This window comes from Otolemur garnettii, unplaced genomic scaffold (genome assembly GCF_000181295.1).
Source record: "Otolemur garnettii isolate 467f Iridium unplaced genomic scaffold, OtoGar3 scaffold00023, whole genome shotgun sequence".
Classification (NCBI taxonomy): domain Eukaryota; kingdom Metazoa; phylum Chordata; class Mammalia; order Primates; family Galagidae; genus Otolemur; species Otolemur garnettii.
Window position 1 is genome coordinate 4,750,903 of NW_003852418.1, and position 20,780 is coordinate 4,771,682.

A 20,780-nucleotide genomic window follows, 5' to 3' on the forward strand; every position below is an offset into this window, starting at 1 on the left:
ATGTAGGAGGGGAAGGGGGAAGGGGACACCGAAAGGATGGGGGGGGCAGGAAGAGAAGGCAGCCGGGAGAGGGTGAGTTTTTAAGCCCATTACTACTGTGGGTGATGGTGGCCTAATCCCCAGGGGAACTCGGGGAGCAGGTGTAGAGCACACAGTTTAGGGAAATAATGGGGTAGTTCACGGGTGAGGGCTTCTCCCGGACTTAGTCCTTTAGAAATTGCACACCACCTTGCGTTTGGGCAGAGTGCCCTTCCCTAGGCCTCAGGCAAAGAGAGGTGGCCAGGGTCGCTCTGGAGTGAGACGAGTCAGGGCCCTGGGCACAGGCCTGCGGGAGGAGCACACTGACAGGGCCGGCAGCAGGGCAGGAGCACCTTCTGGAATGTGGCACCCTGGTGCCCCACTGGGCTCACCCTCCTCCCAGCCCCGGACACCCACACTGCCAGTTGGGTGTCACTGCACCCAGGGAGGGGGTGAGGCTGTGGGATGTAGGTGGGAACGATAACACTACAGCCCCAGTGATGGGGTTCTAACCCCCTTCATTGTTTGTCCTTACTTCCCAACTCCCGCCTTCTCAGAAACCCCTCTCAGCAAGACAGACGGCCCCTTCTCTCTCCCTCCCACGTCCCACCTCCCTTCCTTCAGGCCGATATCTTCCTCCTTACTGGAATGTGCCAGGTATTGGGTGACCCAGGCTTTCTCTATCCATCCTTTCTGGGTGTCTTCTGTCTTATTTAGGAAGCAGAGGCGAAAGACCCACTGCTTGCACCCTTCAGAGACCCACCTTCCCCCTTCGGCTGCTATTTCCTAGGCACCTGCTGTATGTACCAGATTTGGGGAAACAGAAGTGGAAGGTAGTCAAGGTCCTGCTGTCACCAAGCATCTATTCAGCAGGGGGAGAGAGAGCAGCAGCAGGCGCCCAAAGGCACACGAGCTGACAGAGCTGAGAAGACCTTCACTGTGAAGGGTGAACAGTGGGTTACGGCTACAGTTAAAGGGTCAGAAGAGTTCACTCAGGAAGTGATGGATGAGCTGAGAGCTGAAGCATACACAGACCTTAATGGGACAAAGAGAGGAGGGAAGGGCATTTTGATAGAACAGAACGTGCAAAGGCCCTGTGGTATGGGAGGGCATGGAGTGCTCAAGGGACTAAAGAAGGCTGATGTGGCTTAGCTGAGGAGGCTGTGATGGAGAGGGCATCATGGGAACAAGGCTGGGAAGGTGGCCAGGGGCTTTTCCATAAGGAGATCTCGAGTGAAGGGAAAGCATTGGAAGGGTTTTTAATAGGAAAATGACATCATCCAATTCATGTTTCAAAGAAGGCCTTCGGGTCATAAAGGTAGAAGGCTGGGGCCAAACTACTTATGGAGCAACACAGAAGGAGGCAGGGCAGAGTCCCACGTGAGAGCTGATGACACCTTGCGCAAGGTGCTGCCATGGAGGCTGGGGAGATTCATAGCATGACCTTTGACCTGTGCCCCCTCCTGCCAGGCTTGGGCTGGACATAGGGCCCGGTCTGGATCTCCTTGTCTCACAAGGACTGAAGGTCCCTTCACAGTGCTCTAGTCATTTCTTCCTTTTCCTATCTGTGCAGTATCCCTAGAGGCAGACGTTGTTAAACCCATTTTACAGAGCCCCCAAGTTAGCCACAAGCCCATAATTGGTGGAACTCATGATCTGACGGGAGAATAAGTGAGCAGCGAGGCTGGGACACAGGGTGCACAGGAGCAGAGGATGCTGGGGGAAGTCAGAGCAAGCAGCCACCTGTGGCCAGAGCGGGACCTCCCCGTGCTGGGGACCGCATGCCCCAGCGTCCAGCACGGGGTCTGAGCAGAGGAGGCCCACGTCACAAGTCTTAATACACATTTGCTGACTGTTTGAATATCTCCTTCCGATGCTTCACTTGCAAGAAATCTTGGCTGTCTGAATTACCATCTTTCAAGAGACAAATTATAAATGTTTTCTGATTAGTTCCACCATTCATAGCCCATTCCTAAATCAGCACAGGAAACAGCTAAGCTAAAACTTCTGCCTCTTTCTTCCTTTACAATCTGTCTGTTATCTTACTCTTTCTTCCTCCAAGTTTTTTCCCCCCCTTAGGCAATGTCTAGACAGTTAAAACAAAACAAAACTCTACACTGTGCTAGAAACAATTTGCCATGTAGTCTGTCCTTTCTTCTTTCCTTTGGTTGAAAAGGAAAGTTACCCTGTGAGCTGAGACCCAGGGACTCTCCCCACGGTATTGGTGAGATGTCAAAAGGTCCAGGTTGGTTACACGGAGTCAGATAAAGGCTACGGCAGACTCCTCTTCTAATCAGAATTTGAGCTCGCAATTTGTATGAGATAACTTTGTCCTCTCTGTAGTTATATTGCTTTGAAGGCTGTACGTACCACTATTTGGCAGTGACATTACTTGTGTGTTACTTATGTGTGGTATTTTAGTTCTACGGCAGCCTCTCTCTTCCTCACCTGCAAGAACGCAGTACCGTGCACCAGTCACACCCAAGAGATTGCCATTGCTTTTGTTCAGCGCTCATCAAACCTTGCTGGGACCATTACAGTCGTTTCCCTCTGCCTCCAGCCTCCCCCAGTCTAATCTACTACCCCAGTGACCCCTCTGAAATGAACATGTGGTCATGCCTGCCCCCACCCACCACCACCAACCTGCCTTATTCCCTGTCCTCCCATAGGGGTGTTCAGAGAATGAGGTTTAAAATGGAATGATTTATCCACACCGCTCATCAGTGACCTCAAGAAAGTAACCTATGGCTAAGAGCAAGGGTGCCAGGTCCTAGGCCGAGTGTGGGATGCACCTTTTTGCAGTGACCCAGTCTTCAGCATCTTCATCATTTTAAAGCTAAGGAGATGAAAGTTTAGAGACATCAGGTTTCTATCCCAGAGTCCCACAGCTGGGATAGAGACCTAGGCAGTCTGACTCCAGGAGGAGTAACTGCCACGCCCTACTGACTGACTTCATCAAGTCACTCACTGGGGGTGCCTACAGGAATGGTCCAGCTCACCAATGGGCAAAAGGCTTCATCTTCCCCAGCTCTGCAGAAGAACACGCTTTCCTCTGCAGGCCTGATACCACCAGTGCTGACACCTCTGCAGGCTTGATACCGTTGAGCCACTGCCTTACTACGGTGGGGTCAGGTAGAATCTGTGTTAGCAAGTAGCCCTGGGCAACTTGGGGCCCTGAGCTGGCTGCCCTCCCCCCACCCACCCACCCCCACCGATCCCTCAGTCTCAGGCCAGGTTCTGGCTACTTCTGAGCACTGAAGTCCTTACTCAGAACTTTGTCTTCTTGGACAAGCACTATTCTCTTGCCCTTTCTTACATGCCAGGGTCTAGAGTCCCTACTCCAAGTTGCTGCCAAGTTATTCCTCTGAATCAGAGAAGCTTCTGGCAACCCAGGGCTTATCCATCTGCCCATATTGGGGTCCCTTCTATGACACCCCTTTTGGCTGGGGGAGTTGTTGAGCAGGTAGTGCTAGGAGAGCCCCAGCCTCCAGAGGCTCTCCCCTCAGAGGCTTCCTGGTGTGGTTCTACTTGGACCCAGCTCCCTTCCTGCTCCCTCTGGCTAAGATCAACCATGCTCTGCCACCAAGGCTGGGCAGGACAGGAAGGCTGACATAAAGCTCCCAGCTGGACATGTGGACCCAACTCTGGAACATCAAGGATTACTTGGCAATGAATTGCGGGTAAACAACAGTAATAGCTTCTTTCCCCCATGTGCTCAATGTCTGAAGCTTCCCAGAAGGGACCTACAGGATATGATGTTCCCATATCGGTTCTTGTTGCGGTTTTCGTCCTCCTTGGCTGTGTCCCACGAAGCTGTCTGCCCCTCTGGTAAGGCCTAGAAAGCAAGGACAGAGGAGTTAGAGTGGCCTGGGGTAGGGGCTTTATCCGGGTGCAGATGGACCAACAGGGGTAACAAGACCCACGGTGAAGGGGCACTCAGTCCACAGGGCCGTGTGTCCTCGGATGGGGCCTAAAGAGAGCATAGACTTTGTTCCCTCCACGGACCCATTTGCTTGTTCATTGGCTCAATATTGCTGATTCTTCTGAGTGTCTGAGTTCACTATCTGGTCCAGGAGAGGAGTCATTTGTTCATTCATTCATACACTTGACAGTTCCTCACTGAGCCCTGAATACATGCCGGGGTACGGAGAGATAGACAAGTCTCTTGAGCTTCCAGTCAACTAGGAAATATAGCGAATGAACAAGCAAATGCAATTTTAGATAGTGAAAAATGCTATGAAGAAAATAATGCAGGATAAAGGGATAGTGTACAGGAAGGAGAATAATTTCAGATTACACAGTCTAGGAGAGCTTCTCCGAGAACTTGACATTGAAGTATAGTGTAGATCCCCCCATCCTTGGGGGACACACTCCAAGGCACCCAGCAGGGACTCCTGAAACCACCGATAGTGTCAAATTCTGTGTGTGCTATGTTCTCTTCTTAGATATTCGTACCTATGATAAACTTTCTAAGTTAGGCATTGTAAGGGATGAATGATAACTGAGAGTAAAATAGAACAATTATAACAATATACTGTAATAAATTTTTGTGAATGTAGTCTCTTTCTTAAAATGTATTTTTTTTTTTTTTGAGACAGTCTCACTTTGTCATCCTTGGTAGAGTGCCATGGCATCACAGCTCACAGCAACTTCAAACTCTTGAGCTCAAGTGATCCTCTTGCCTCAGCCTCCCAAGTAGCTGAGACTACAGGCCTTGCCACAACACCCAGCAATTTTTAGAGCTGGGATCTTGCCCTTGCTCAGTCTAGTCTCGAACCTGTGAGCTCAGGCAATCTACCCGCCTTGGCCTCCCAGAGTGCTAGGATTGCAGGCGTGAGCCACTGCACCTGGCCTCTCAAAATGTCTTACTATTTTCAGATCATGGTTGACTGCAGGTAACTTAAACCACGAAAAGCAAAACCACAGACAAGGGGGATACTTTAAGTCCTTAATGATGTGAGTGAGCCAGTCACACCAGGAAAAGTAGGAAATCTTTTCTAGGCAGAGGGGACAGCAGATGCAAAGATGATCAGGTAGCAACCAAAGGCCATATTCAAGGACTACAGGGAGCCAGGGGAGCAGGGAGGGAAGCGTCTAGGGACGGTGGGGAGTGCAGTTTATATAAGGTGTTGCTGTTACCAGTTAACGCACTGGGTATGATTCTAAGTGCGATGAGGAAGCCATTAGAGGGTTTAGAGCCGGGAATCACCTGTTCTGATTCATGTTGTACAAGTACGTTTTGGCTCGTGTGCAGAAACAGGTTCTGGGGACAGAGGGCATGGAGAGAGCAGGGAGACCGGCTGGGAAGTTGTGACAATAGGCAAGTGACATGAGACAATGGTACCTTGGACTCTTGGACCAGGGTAGTTGCAGTGGGTGTGTCAGAAAGTGATTATCTGCAGAATACTGTTGACTTGAGTTGCCCTAGAAGCAGACTCACAGGTAGAAGTTTAAGTACAAGATATTTGTTTGCGAGGAGGTCCCAAGGAGCATGGGTAGGAGAATGGGGAAATGAGATGATCCAGGCAATGAAGCCAAAATCGGTACATCAGTGAGCAGGCTACCACCGGGTGCAACCAGGGCTTAGTCTGACGGGCACGTCTCATGCCTCAGAGTTGTCTCAGCAAAGGGGGAGGGGGTTGGGGAGTTTATCCACCAGTTCCCATCTAATACTGATTGAGGACAACTCTTGGGAGCTCCTTAGCTCTTTGCCATGCTCTGCAGGCAGGGTGCGCATATTTTTATGTCCTGAAAAATTTCTCAGGCAAAAAGTCACAGGTGCTCACAAAGGAACCATCAGGGGGTCACGCATGGGGATGATGAGCATGGGGTACAGTGGACCTGGAAGAAAATACAGGGATGAACGCTGACCCCTAGGGTACTGCTCTGAAGAGCTGAGTGGAGAGAGACGTCATTTACTGAGACGGAAAAGCCTGGGAAAGAAACAGGATTAGGGAGGCCGGAATTAAGTGCTGTGTGTTAGGTACCCACAAAGCGCTCAGAACAGCACCTAGCTAAGCACTTACTGAGAACTGCGTACTTTTGTAACATGTCCAAAATGACAGTTACAATACTAATAGTGGCAGCCACATTTTAGAAGTCTGTTAGATATCCAAGCTGAGATGCTGAGTAGGAAGCTGGACACAGGAGTCATCATCAGTGCGAGAGGATGGTGACCACAGATAAGACAGACAAGTCAACACACATGTGGGCAGATGGGCAAGAGTTATGAGCCAGGGGTCCGGGAAACTCAGGGGAGGGTGCACTCAGTTACTTCATAGACGGGGAGGATGGGCATTTCAGAGAGTGGGGATGGCCATGTTTGGGTTACTGTCTCTGCCCTCCCTCTGGGACAGCAGGCTGAGTACCCTGCTCATGGCCCTTGCAATGCTCCAGAGACTGAAGGTGCAACATCGTCTGTCTACACAGCTTTCTGTCAGCAAGGAAGGGGAGCTTTTAATCTCCCTGCTGTGCCTATGCCCATCTATTCATTACTAGGTCATCCTAAACCAGGTGGAACCTGTAACCAGATGGCTCAGAAATTCAGCCACTCAGTGAGCCAAGTTTAATAGGCAGGCAGGACCACTGCCTATAAAATGCCAGTGCCCTGTGCATGGTGCCACCTTTCCTGCTTCTTCTGTTAAGCCAGCCTGGGGTTGGCAAGTTTTTTTTTTTTTTTTTTTTTGTAATGGGCCAGGTAACAAGTAGTTTGGGCTTGGTGGGCTGTGGAGTCTCTGTTGCCACTACTCATACCCAACTCGATTGTTGGAGAGTTGGAAACAGTCACAGATTAAAAGCAAACAAATGGCTCGGTGCCTGTGGCTCAAGCAGCTAAGGCGCCAGCCACATACACCTGAGCTGGCGGGTTTGAATCCAGCCTGGGCCTGCCCAACAATGACGGCTATAACCAAAAAATAGCCAGGCATTGTGGTGGGTGCCTGTAGTTCCAGCTACTTGGGAGGCAGAGGCAGGAGACTGGCTTGAGCCCAGGAGTTGGAGGTTGCTGTGAGCTGTGATGCCACGGCACTGTACCCAGGAGGACAGCTTGAGGCTCTGTCTTAAATAAATAAATAAATAAAAGCAAACAAATGGGCCTGTGTTCCAATAAATCCTTATTTACAAAAACAGGTGTTGGACTGGGTATAGCCTGGGGCTATAGTTTGGCGATTTTTATTCCAGAAGCACAGTCATGACCTCATCTAAGCACTGGTTGGGCAGGTGGCATTGGTGCTCATTGTGCTACTCAGACACTCCAGAGTCACTGAGGGGGACAGGAGGGAGGTCCTGGCCTGGGCTCCTGGGCTAAGCCATACTGTCAAACTCAGCTTTCCTCAGGATTCAGGCCGGGAAAGTAAAGTGCCTTCCCAGCTATTAGTGGAGCAGAATTTTGTTCTTTGTGCATTGGACACACGTAGATAGGCATCTTGGCGGAGAAACAAAACAGAAGCTAGGCTCTGGGCATCGATATCTGGCCTAGATCTGGGTATGGTGAAAGTGTGATGATGACAGAAAAGTGCTCACTTTGCAAAGGTGGGGCTTAACTCTCATTCTCCTCCTCTTCCTCGTCCTCCCCCACCCCTTCCTCCACATTCTCTTCTTGCTCCATATTAAAAAGACCATCATCCTGCACATCTCTTGCCATTGGGCCCAGGCCCTTTCTAGGCTGCAAATAGTTCCCACTTCTGCACAAAACTCTTAGGGCTCAGATTCGGGTCCTGGCCTCATCCTCTGGCCCACCCAGGGCGCTCCAGCCCTCCCAGGCAGCTTGTCTGGTCTAATCTCTGCATGTCCAGGGGGAGGTTCCTAGTCTCAGTGTAGCTCGGGATTTCTTGAAGTCTGAGCTGATCTTTTGGGATTGGATTTTGTACCTGAAACCCTCTGCAATAAAAGTCAACTTTTCATCCAGACATATCCCCCTGATAGAGGGGCGAAGCCAAGAGCGGGACAACCCGAATGTCTTCATACTCATTTTTAGAAGAAATAATTGTTGGGTACCTGCAACGTGCCAGGGTGTGGGTTGTAGTTAGCATGAGGTCTCTCTATGGCTACATATCAGAATCACCCAAGGAGGCTCTACAGTCCCCCAAACCAAGGCCCTATCCCTGACCAATTAAATTGAACTTTGTAGGTTGGGACACAGGCATCCCAGTGTTTGAAGCTCTCCAGGTGATACTAATGCGTTCCCATGATGTTTGCAAACAGTGAATTTACCTGGAAAAATACAATCCTTTCCCATGATTCTCCTCACCAATCTTTTGCTTTGGTTTTGTCTCTCCCCAATCCATCAGAAAAATCACCCTAAAATGTGAATAGGACCCCACTGTTGTCCTTACCATTGTCATCAGGATAAATTCTAAACTCTCTGACACAAGGTCCTTTAGGACATCACCCCAATGCCACTCCAGCCTCACTTCTCGCACTGATATTGATATGAGTATGCCAATTAAAACGTATTTTAAATTTCTGAGACTTTACACCTGCTTTTTTCTCTGCCTAAAATTCTCTTCCATGTGAGTTGGCCTGGCAAACTCCTATACATCCTCCAAAACCCATTCAAGCATCTTTGTGGAATCTTCTCTGTTTCCCTTCCCTCACCCCACTGCATCCCTAGTTATAGTCGGCCACTTCTATTATTAGACGTCTCCATCTAATAATTTAACTCTCTAGTTCCCGACTTGGCCCCAGGATCACAACTATCTCTAGAACTCAAGGCTGGCTCTGCACTCCAGATGTGTTTGAAGGGCCCTTTTGGAACGAATGAATGAATGAGTGAAATAATTAGTGAATGAGGTGGCTTCTGTAAACTCAGATGGCAAAGATCCTAGAATCTCAGAGGTGTAGGTGACCTTAAAAATTGTCTAGTTGTGTTTGTGCACGATGGCCTTTGGAGCAGCTGATAAGCTGACCCGTAGTGTGTATCACTTGGACACCCTCAGCGGCAGACAGCCTGCTACCTCTCAAAGCTTCCTGCCTTCCTGTGCTTTGCCTATGCCCTCCACAGAGCCCCACAGGAGAGTGTGTGTCCTCCTCTGTGCTGTGCACTCTGCAGAGATTTGATGGAGGTCCCTTCTGTCCACTCCCAGAGTCCTGAATGGCACAGTTTGGGGTCCTCTCGCCATCAAAGCCATGTCCTACTACACAGCTATCTCTTGATGGTCTAAGCTCCAGACAAAACAGCTATGGTGAGTGGCACTTCTGTGTGGGAACCCCCAGGCAGGCCTCTGCCACAGCCCTGGGACCCTCTGCTCCCCCTAGTGTGGCCTGAAGGAGGAGGAGGGGGCTGGGGCTTTGCCAGTGTCCACACAGGGTAGGGGCCATGCCTAAGACAGCAGGCCGGGGGCGGGGGAGCGGTAATGATCCTCTAATTGTCAGACTTTGATCACCCATCCACTTCCCTTTTCAGGGAGCTGCAATCTGATAGGGGATAATCTCTTAAAGGGTAAAAATACGAGAGGGAGACTCGTCTCCACGTTCAAAGCAAACCAGCCGAGGGGCCTTATTTCTACATTCGTGGCTAGTTACAGTAGATTGACCAGGGAATGGTGGCAGTCATTAGGTGCTAATCACATTCTTCGGAAACAAAATTGCCACCTCATTATATTCACCCATTATCAATCTCGGCTTTCCTTCTCCCGTTCTCCTCAGAGTTCTGAGCTCTATTTTTACACTCCTCTCTGAGTGTGGAAATGTTTCCTACTCTTTAACAGTGTTGCTTCTCCAAGGCAGTCATTTGTTTTTTTTTTTTTCCTCATCCAAAAGATGGATTTGGGGAATGTCCTTGTCCCTAGGGAGTTGAGCCATGGTATTTATAGAGTCCTGAAAAGTCGGATTTGGAAATGTCTTTTGAGAAAATTATTCGCTCATTTTACAGATCAGAAAAGTGAGTTCCAGAGACAGGAAACGACTTGCCCAAAAATGCACTTGAGTGAGTCTGTCCCTCCCACTGCTTCCTGGATCGGTTCACATCCTTGGGTCCTCAGCAACCACCTGGATGCCAGGTGATGGAATGTGTCAAAAGCAAGTCATAGCTGAACAGATAAAACAGCAAGCACTGTCCAAGCCAGAAAAATGACCAAGCACCGCCTGTCCTGGCTAATCCAAGTGACCAGTGCTTCTTTGCCAATTACTTCCCTTCTTATACTCAAGATTTATTAAGACGCACAATCAGGCCATTCCCTGATGGCGCCCAACCTTGAACAAAGCCCCACTTCCCTCTCCAAAATCACCCAATCATACCACATTCGTGGAGTCCTTTCTACCATCTCTTTCCTGAGAGACCTCACAGTTTCCCAAGATGTGCCTTGACCTCGCTGCCACAAGTAATAAACCAAACACGTTCAACTCCAGGTATGTCCTGCTGGTCTCTGGCCAACGCATTTCAGCTAAAAACCACATGATGAGCAAGTGCCCGTGATGGCAAGGGGTGGGGAAAGAATGTTCCAGGGACAAGGAACAGCAAGTACAGAAGCCCTGGGATGAAATGAGCCCATCTTGTTCTAGGACTTCCAGGGAAGGTTTCTCAAGTAGGGAGAAAAAGAGCAGGAAATGACACATAATGTCACTGGCTTGCAGGGGGGGTTCAATCAAGGTCTACGGGTCATCAAGAATGATAGCTTTATTATAATTCAAGGGGCATGCTTTGGAAAATAAGGCTGAGCCAGCGCCAGCATCATGATAGACTAGCCAACAGCACTTGTCATGGAACTTTCCCTCCATCAGGCTTCATAGGTCTTATTATTATTATTATTTTTTTTTTTTTTATTAAATCATAGCTGTGTACATTAATGCTATCATGGGATACAGAGTGCTGTTTCTATATATAATTTGAAATGCTTTCATCCAACTGGTTAACATAGCCTTCATGTCATTTTCTTAGTTATTGTGTAAAGACATTTATATTCTACATTTAGAGAGATTTAAAATGAACATCTTGTGTTTACCCAGACTAACTCTTCCCTGTGGTTGCAACCCACTCTCTCAGCCACAGGGCTGAGACCCCTGCTTCCTGCTGTGCTGAGTCTGTCTGCAGACTGTGCAACCTACCTCAGTTTACCTACTTAGTACGTTAATTCCCGCTAACCCTGGGAATTTTCTCTGATGTCTGCTTGGTTAATTCCTTTTTCTGCCCTTTCATTTGGCTCTATTGAGCTAAGAGGGCCTTTCTCAAGCTTGCTGTCCTTCTTGAGACACTCGTCTTTATACCTAAGCTGCTCTGAGTTATGCCTAAAATACTGAGATGTCAGAACACAAAGGTCCCAAGGGGAGCTCACCTCTGCTCCAAGGCTGAGGGTATGATGGTCTCTTCAGCTTACTGTTCACCCCACTCTCCTCAGCAGCCTCTGTCAGTTATAATGGCCCCTTGGCTCCCCTGGCTTGCCTGTGTCCCTGGAGATAATTGGATATGATGTGCCCTGGGGTGCAGCAAAACCAGGCCTAGGGATTGCTGATCAGGCAGTTCCTGGCTGATGCTCCAGGGCACAGGGGGGACGTGCCTCCTCCTGGCCAGTCCAGCCCGCCATGATTTCCCCACTACATGCAGCACTGTCATCCTCCTTGTCACATATGGAAAAGTCCAGAGAGTCTTCACCGAGGACCCACCATTTTTATCTGGGTCTTTCATTCATTCATCTTGTCAAGAAATAACTCTTACACAGCAGCTATGTGTATGAGTCAGGAAGGGCAGGGCTTTGCAAAAGGCTGACAGACTAGAGTGTTTGAATATTTTCACTGCAGATCATTTCACCACGCCAGATGTCAATGAACTTTTCTGAAAACAAAGCCATTAACATGTCCTTCATGCTAGGGACGGGGAAGGCTTTAACTACACAGGGGCCGCACGGGGGAGCTTTTGGCTGATGGAACTCTCATGTATCCTGATCACGTTGGTGTTTCCATGACTCTACATATTTCTTAAAATTTGTAAAACTGCACGTCTCCAAAGTCTGTTTTACAACATGTAAATTAAAAAAAAATTAAAAATAATATGCCCTACAGAGTATTGTGATGATTAGTGATTACCTGAGTTGATGCCTATAGCACCTGGCACAGAGTAGGGGGTCAGAGACTCTGCCATCCTGCCCTGTCTCTAGGATACGATATTAAGCCTTTTTTGGCCCATTCCTAGAATTCTCTGTCTTTTCTCTTTTGACTAAAACTGTCCAATTAATTCTTACAAGAACGGCTCGGCACCTGTGGCTCAAGTGGCTAAGGTGCCAGCCACATACACCTAAGGTGGCGGGTTCAAATCCAGCCCGGGCCCGCCAAACAACAATGATGGCTGCAACCAAAAAATGGCCGGGCGTTGTGGCCGGGGCCTGTAGTCCCAGCTACTTGGGAGGCTGAGGCTGGAGACTCGCTTAAGATCAGGAGATTGAGGATGCAGCGAGCCATCATGATGCCACTGAACTCTACCCTGGCCAACAGAGCAAGACTCCAAAAAAAAAAAAAAAAGTTCTTACAAGAACAAAGGTAGGGACTCTTCGCAACATTCATCTTGGTTTGTCTTGGTCCAAAGAGGTTCTCAGGATACAGTACTTTTTGTTTTAGAACTGAGACCATTCTGGGAAAACTGGGACCATTTGGTTACTTTCAGTACAGGCAAGAATAGTATTGAGAGCACAGGAAAGAGTTTTATAATCTCTAAGGTCTGGTCTCAATTGTGGCCTGTGGGTTCTGTTAACACCCACATTTACTGAAGTCTGTGGCCAGCTGGTGGATGGGAAGGGCCACTGCAGATGGCTGTGCTGATTGTGTGATAGCACGCCATCGAAGGGGGCACCACGAATACGGTGGGCACTACAGACTTCTATGCGTGTTATAGGCATTCTCCGAAGGTCACAGCCAAAACTCTCGAGACAGGTGCACCTTCAAATGTTTCATTCTAAGGTGCCGTATGAGTTAGCAATGGCCTTGGCAGAGGCCAAGCTTGCAAGAAATGCCACCTCCTGTGTGGAGAAGCACATACCTCAGGGATTATAAATATGGACAGAGAAGGCAGGAGGGGATGACTGATGACGTCTACTCAGAGTGGCATTAGGAGAGCAAATATTATTGTGCGCCATGTCACTAAATAGACAGTAATTTATGAGTTCTCTGGTGGAGCTAAGTAGAAAATCAGATTGCAGCAAGATGGGGGTATTTGTCTGTGACAGGAGCTTTGATTGAGGCAGAAAAGTTGAGAGCACGTCTGCACATAGAGTCACAAAGCACTCTTTAAAAGGCCCAATTAAAAACTACAAGGTCTCCTTTACAGGACAAATTCCCTACCTTCCAGAAGTCTGCAGCTTAATGAACAGGCTCATGCTAGGGTACCCTTATTCCTCTCAGCGTCGGACCTATAACTTGGGGATCCCATGTCCCATCCCAGGCTACAGACTTCCAGTGGCCTAGAGATTGTCTCCATTATCATGCATGAGCATCTGGGGGACTGTCTCTAGGCCAGCAACTCTGCCCTCAACCTGCAGTCAGCTAGCGTCAAGAGGCAGATTGTGAAAGTCCGTGAACTTAACCTTGTAGATGCTGTTCAGGAAAACTGTGCACCGGGTGTAAGATTACTAATGCTTTCCCCAACTAGTTTCATTGTATCTTTTCCCTTCTAAACATTGGCTGTAGCAATTCCAATTGTTTTTGCTTCCTAGCTTTGCACCGCTGGCTCTCTTTATCATACATGCTTTTCCTCTGCTCACTGTCTGCTTTCCTTCAACTCCGAGTCTCTTCTCTTGTGAAGCTTCTGGTTGATCTTGGCAAGAAGAACTGACAAAAGGCAAAAATAAACAACGAAAACGGCACCCCAAACCTTCTTTGCCCTGTACCGCCCTTGCTCACGTGTCTCCAAAGCATCTTAACTGGAGTTTTGTAACATAATTACGGGATGCGGCCAGGCTCTGAGCTTCCTTAACAGACGGTGCCTCGCTATGTAAATACTTGTTGTTAAAATGAAAATTAAAAAATTGCGTCTTCATTTCCTTTACTTAGCTTTCTCTCTCCGGTGCCTTGCACGGCAGGTACTCACCGTTTCTGGCCAGGTGGATGTTTACACAACGGGAGCACAGCGGCGTCAGACTCTGGAATGCCGTGAAGCATGAACTTCACAGTTCACAGGTGAAAATGGGATGCGGAGAGGAAAGAGTCCTGCCCAAGACCACCCAGAATCTCAGGCTTCCATCCTGGCCAAGGGGTTTCCTACAGTATCACCTGAAAATTGCTCACTTGGTTGAGAGTTTTCCTATATTACACACTAAAAATTTCTGTCTGCTGTGTTACAAATAGTATTATAAGTGGAATGATAAAAAACACGCTGAAAGGAAAACACTGAGTTGATAGTCTCCACCACATGAGGTCTTACCTGCTGGAAAAACAACCTCTGAAACCACCTGGGCTACTCATTCCTTTTGGCCCTGCCCTGGAGTGGCCCATTTTCTTTCTTTCTTTTTGTTTATTTATTTTTAAGAATCTGGGGGAGGGGAGAGGGACAGTGACGTGAGCAGGTGGAGCCCAGGTCTTCCCATGTTGGCCATATTGGGTTTCCAGAGTTGAGAACCAACCCTGGTTTTCCCATTCATGCTTTGGGCGTCTGCCGCTAATTCCTAGTGCCGCTCCCCAGAGCCACTTTCATCTATAAGTCAAGGAGCTGGACCAGAATCTCTTGGGACCACCTGTGATGGGATGTTCTGTGACTCTGTTACCAAGTGAGGAGAGGATCAGGGAGTCCTCAGCCTCTGCTCAGTGGCTCTGGGAGGAGAAGGGGGCCCTGGGTGATCCTGTCCCATCAGGAGGCTGCCTGCCTGGTATCACATCAGCCACAGATGAGAAAGAGCTAGATGGCGACACAGCCCTGTCCCACAAAAGCCACGCATACGGCATGTCCGCCCAGAGCTGGAAAAATGAACAAATGTTTGCTCTTCATTAGGCTGCGTCCTATTCCTCACAGCTGTTCCTTGTTGCCTTAAATAGTCTTAATGGGGCTTTAATAACCAGATACCTTCTGGTCGCCCTACTGGGCTGGTTCCATTCATCCAGACGATGACGGGCTGTCTGGATTGGACTAGGAGGAACATGCTTCCTCCTCTCCATCACAAACTCACCCTTTCCTGCTACCTCTCATCTTCTCCAAACCTACAACTCTTCTGACCACTGTAGCTGGGGTTACAGGGCCCACAGCAACCTCAATCTCCAGCCCATATCACTTACATTTGCTGCTATGCTTAAGGGGTGTGTGTGGGGGGGTGGGTGGGGGGTGGGGTGTGTTTGTAGTGAGGAAGGTGGGAGACTTTGGGCTGAAGGGAGTGGGATAGGGAGAGGGGGGACTCTGCAGTTCAAGATCACGTGTCCCTCGACTGCAGCGTGGCTGTGTCCCATCAGCGGGGACAGCTGCAGAGCAGGTGTGGTGACAGGTCTGTGGGTGCAAGCGGGGCATGGGATGGGGACTTCATGGATTTTCTTAGACCAATGGCTGTCAGTTGTAAAGTATATTGCAATCAACTGAAGAGCATAGGAAATGCTGATCCCTGGGTCCCATGTCCAGCAATTCTGATGCGTCCATTGATCTGAAATACCACCTGGGAATTGGTGTTTTTAAAACTTCCTCAATGTGCCAAGATCAGAAACCTCTGAGACCCAGATCTGTAGATAAAAGTTAATTTGCTCCAGGCCTCTTTGGCTTCTCAGAAATCCCAGGCCCTTGGCCAGTCATGGGTGCTAGAACTTGAGACCTAAATGGGGGACTAGGCATGGGACAAGGCCCGGCCGGCCCAGCCAATCAGCTTCTCTGCAGGCTCCCAGAATATCAGCGACAGAGGGGATCTTTGGATCACTCAGACCAACCCCTCCTGCTCTCACTGCATACACGTAGAAATGGAGGCCCAGAGAGGCAGAGTGACCTCCTTAAGTTCACCCAAAGACTTAATGAATGTGACAGGACTTGAATCCAGGCATTTTGACTCTCAATTCAGGACAATTCATACTTCAAAGAATTGAACTTAAAATATATACTGAGAGACTCAAGTTTTCATGCCAAAGAGAACAAGCTGATTTTACGGCTCTACAAGCAGAGAAAGCGTGTGGGCTTGTCTGGGCTCGGGGCCCAGGTTTCTGGTTTGGGCAGTCCCATATTTTACTTGAATTACTGTCCCAGCCACCTAGTTGCTCTGATCTCTACCAGATCTAAATTTCAAATCTCCTTTAAAACATCAAGCTCCCTTCTATGGCTCCCATGGCCCTAGGATTAAAATCCAAACTCCTTAGCCTGACAAATAAGCTTCCCCTCATCCCGGGCCCCATTGGCAATCTCAGTCCCATCTCTCTCCATGCCCCCTCCCATCATTTGTGTTTCAAACTGCTTGGTTCCCCTAACTCAACCTTGTGTACTTCCAGGCCGTGCGTCCCTCTGCCTGGGACACCCTTCTCTTCTCTCATTTGGGTTTTCCTGTTTCTCAAGCTTTTGGTTTGGGCTTTGTGTCTTCTAGAAAGCCACTGGCTGGCCATCTACCTATAGGCTGTGTTGATGCCTCCCATGACCATGGACTCCCATGGCTCTGGGGGCACCTCAGTGTGGGTTTTGTCAAGATATTGAAATGATGAGTTTCTACGCCTGTCTCTATGAATAGGGGCTAAATTCCCCAGAAACAAAGGCTCTGTCTGTCTCCTCAGTTCCTAGATGCAGACGTCCTCAAACTATGGCCCGCAAGCCACATGCAGCCTACCTAGGACATTTATCTGGCCCGCCGGGTGTTTTTGCCACTGCTGCCTGTCCTGCTTAGCAGCCGACTCATCCCGGGGCCTGCAGTCTGGCCCTCCAACGGTCTGAGGGAAGGTGAACTCGCCCCCTGTTTAAAAAGTTTGAGGACCCCTGTCCTAGAGCCTTGTACCATGCTTGTCCCAAGAAAAGTACTCACATTATCTTACTGTCAAAATCTCAAAGGGCTCAGTCTTCCTCCTGGTCTCTGTCTATACTCATCTGCTTGTGACCTCACCCCCTCTTTTGGCTTTAATATCATCTATCTGCCACCAACTCCCAAGGCTTTCTCTTTGGTCCAGGCTTCTTTCTCAAATTCCAACTCCCTACTCCCTACATCTCGAGGTCCTGAGATGTCTAACAGGTGCTCAGAACTGAACTTCTGATTGCTCTGACCCTACCTAAGGCTCCCCCACCTCTGTTGATGGTGACTCCATCCTCCCAATAGCCCATGTAACAGCCTTGAGTTACCCTTGGTTCCTCTCTTCCTCTCCCATGCCAGGTGGCAGAAAATCCTTGGCTCTATCTTTGAAATATATTCAGAGTCCAACCGCTTGTCACCACACACCCTCACTGTCTCTCCCGTGGGTCACTGCAGTGGCCTCTTGTTTCCACCCTTGCCCCCCTTTGCCCCATTCTCGACACAGTAGCTAGAATGAGTCTTTCAACATCAAGGCAGATCATTAGCACCATCGTCTCAAAACTCTTGCAGTGACTTTCCTTTTCAGGGTAAAGCCAAAGTCCTTACAGCGGCTTACAACTTCCCGTGGGGCTAAGTCCCTGTTTATTCTCGGGTGGAGTCTCCTAGGACATTCACCCCTGGCTCACTCTCTTCTGTCACACTGGCCACCTTGATCCTGCTTGCAATGCAATGCCAGGTATGTGACTCCCTTGATCTGAACCTCTCTTCCTTCAGCTGTTTCCACCATGCCTGTATTCCAATTTTATCATCTCATTAAGGACTACCATTTTATCCTACTTAATACTGGAAGCTTTCCCATTTCATTCCCTTCCTTGTTCTACTTTCTTTTTCTTTCATCCTTGCAGCAGCTTGTATATCCAAAGATTACATTTTCCAATATTCCTTGTCCTGTGTGCTCTTCTAGAATCTGGCAGCTGCTCCTCCTCCTCATCAAAATGTGGAATCTAATTCTCCTTCCCTAGAATGTGGGAAGAGTCTATGTGCTTATAACTGGCACGTTATAGAACATGCGGGAATGGTGTGATGTGGTCTCTAAGTGTAGGTTATGGAGGATGCACTTTTCACCTTGTCAGCTGGGAGGCTCACTTTTGGAGCTCTGAGCCACCATCTAAAAAGTCGAAATATGCACAGGCTACCATGCAGTAAAGAAGCCTGGGCCACTGCCAAGGCCATGTGCAGGGCCCCCAGTGGACAATGCCAGCTAAGAGATGGGATGTCATCTCTGAATCATCTCTGAAGCCAGATGACAGCCTTTATCAATCACCCGACACAGGAGTGAAGATGGTTTCAGCCCCAGCCGCGGGGCTTTCCCCATCAGGGCTCTGGACAACATGCAGGAGAGACAGATTGTCGCTGTTGTGCCTGCCAGAAGTCCTGACCCATAGAATCAGGGTGTGCAAGAAATTGGCTGTTTTATGTTGTCAAGATGTGGGGTAGTTTGTAAAGCAGCAAGCAGTATTTTCTGTTACCTTATATAGGGCGTCCCAAAAGTCACCCCTGAAGTCACCCTACACAGGAGGAAAATGGGAAATTGTAGCTAAATGTACCTTTATTTACAAAATATTCATTAGAAAATTTTATAAAAATATTTTAAAAATATTCTCTAGGTGTTGGCCACCTCTTTGGCCAAATTTTCTAATGGATGTTCTGTAAATAAAGCTACAATTACTTAGCTATAATTTTCCATTTTCCCTGTGTGTGGCACCTTGAGGGATGCTGTGTGTGATTTGCTTGTTTTTAAACCCATGTTTATTTCTTCTTTCCTCTGCTAGACTACAGGCTTCATGAGGGCATGGATCTTTGTTTTGTTTACTGTTCTATCCCAAATACCTAGAATAGTCCTTGGCAATAGTAAATACTCCATCAATATTTGCTGAACAAACTTCAAGGGATTGTGCAGCTGGACTGCATTTTAGAAGACAGCTTGCTCTAGCTGGGTGGTCCCTCAACTTGTCAAACTCACTCATATGTATGTAAAAACTGAGCAGGACGGGGGAGTGACAGGCAGCAGACGGCACAGGGCAGGCTGGACTAAGAAGAGGACCAGTCCTGTATCTCCAGTAGGACATGGAGTCCTCAGGCAGACCCAGGAGACTCTTAGGCTTGGGATGAAAATTCTAGACATCACAGGAGCCCTGGTGATCAAAGCCATAGCCAGTTATAGTCTAGAAAAGTGAACCAGCAGACTGTAGAAAGACTTGCATTAAGGAACATTTCCAATGGACCCTCAGTCAATCAAAAAATGCTGTTAACTGGAAGCTAAGCTTTCCAGATTGCTGATTAATATAATCTGAACTCACTGAGGGCCTGGTTAGCCTACTTAGAGACATTTCTGGTTGAGGTTCAAATGATAGTATAAAAAGGATTGTTTGCTCACTTACGAGCTGTTCATTTCCACGCCAGAAAGTTTGGGCAATGCAAGAGAAGTACAAAGAATACATTTTGAAAAAGCAGCTCCCCACACAGGGATGAAGGCACCGAAAAGAAACATCCGTCTGCCTCTGGAACGAAATGCACCAAAGTCGTCAAAGCCATTTGTATTTCTGTCTTTGAGCTTTAGATTGCAAGTTGTTAGAACATGCGTTTCCCAGCCGGTGGCTGCTTGTCTTCCTTACTGATAAGTCACGGATTTCCCTTAATGCTGTTGGAAATGTTTAGGCCCATTTTGTTTATGACTAATGACTTATGAAATCATCATGATATTAAATATGCCTTTCCAAACAGCATACCCTACCTGACATTTGCTCAACACCACACACGGATGTGTATCCACATGTATAAAGTGTGCTCACTCTGTGTTGTGCCTGGGACCATTCAGCCCCCTAGGAAATAAACCCAGGTATGGGATGGGATGACATCTTCTTCTTCAGCTCTAAGTTCAATGTCCTTCTAAAATTGTAGACTGAGTATATGAAAACGCTATTTGACTTAGAACATTTTTGAAACTAACTGCTAGTTCTCCCAAGCTGGTGATCACATCCGTTGACATAAACATTTTTGTTCTCATAAATATGTCAAACAGGCTCCTTGTCGCCATGTTTTATACTCTCGTAAAGTTTTAGGACCAGACAGATCCTTTGAAATCACCTTACCCGAGTCGTCACTCGACCAAGAAGGAATTTAAAAACTCAGAGAGCAAAACAATTCTCTAAGACCATCACTGTTCACTATGTCAGGATCTAGCTGTCTGGACCCCTTGGCGTTGCACAGCTTAACGACCTCACTCGATGTCTGAAATATTGCCTTGTAAGCTCTTTCTCAGAATACCGTTGGAGGGATAAACTTAGTCTGCATTACCAAGAATTCCAAATGCGTGGAGTCTGAGCCAATGAGTTTTCGCTGCACAGAGTAAAAATGAATCAAGCATATCTGGGGCACACGCTGCATGGGAAGGGGAGAAACAGAGCAAACCACACAAAATGAATGCGTGTAACTCAGAGCGTGGCACAGAGAGGATGCTCAAAAGATGGTGAGGGAAGGAAGGAGGAGAGGGCAAGGAAACGTGACCACTGGGGAGGAAAAATACAACTAAATTCAGGAAGGAGAAAGGGGGAGAAGGGAGGTAAAGGGGTTCAGTAAGCTCCCACCTATCAGGCACAGCACAGGGGAACACAACACAGGAGAAGGATTCAGTTACAACTTGACTTTTCCTAATGAATGCAAACAATGTAACCTCACCGTATGTATCCTGGTATTGATACAAAATTAAAAAAAGTGTTCATCAACTAGTAAAAAAAAAAAAAAAAAAGTCCTTCTCTGTTATTCCCCAAACCTCAGTAACCTGCAAACCCTCCGAGTTAGAGACGCTTTGGGAGGAGGGAGAGGGAT

The 20,780-nt window shown here is 48.1% G+C and overlaps 1 protein-coding gene across 1 annotated transcript in view; it reads right to left on the reverse strand.

Moving 5' to 3' along the window:
- PTPRT (protein tyrosine phosphatase, receptor type T) overlaps positions 1–20,780 on the reverse strand; it is a 762,820-nt gene that overhangs the window by 54,220 nt on the left and 687,820 nt on the right. Inside the window, exon 16 of the mRNA XM_012803799.1 lies at positions 3,766–3,853. Coding sequence (XP_012659253.1) covers positions 3,766–3,853 — 88 coding nt within the window. The remainder of the gene's footprint in view (positions 1–3,765; positions 3,854–20,780) is intronic.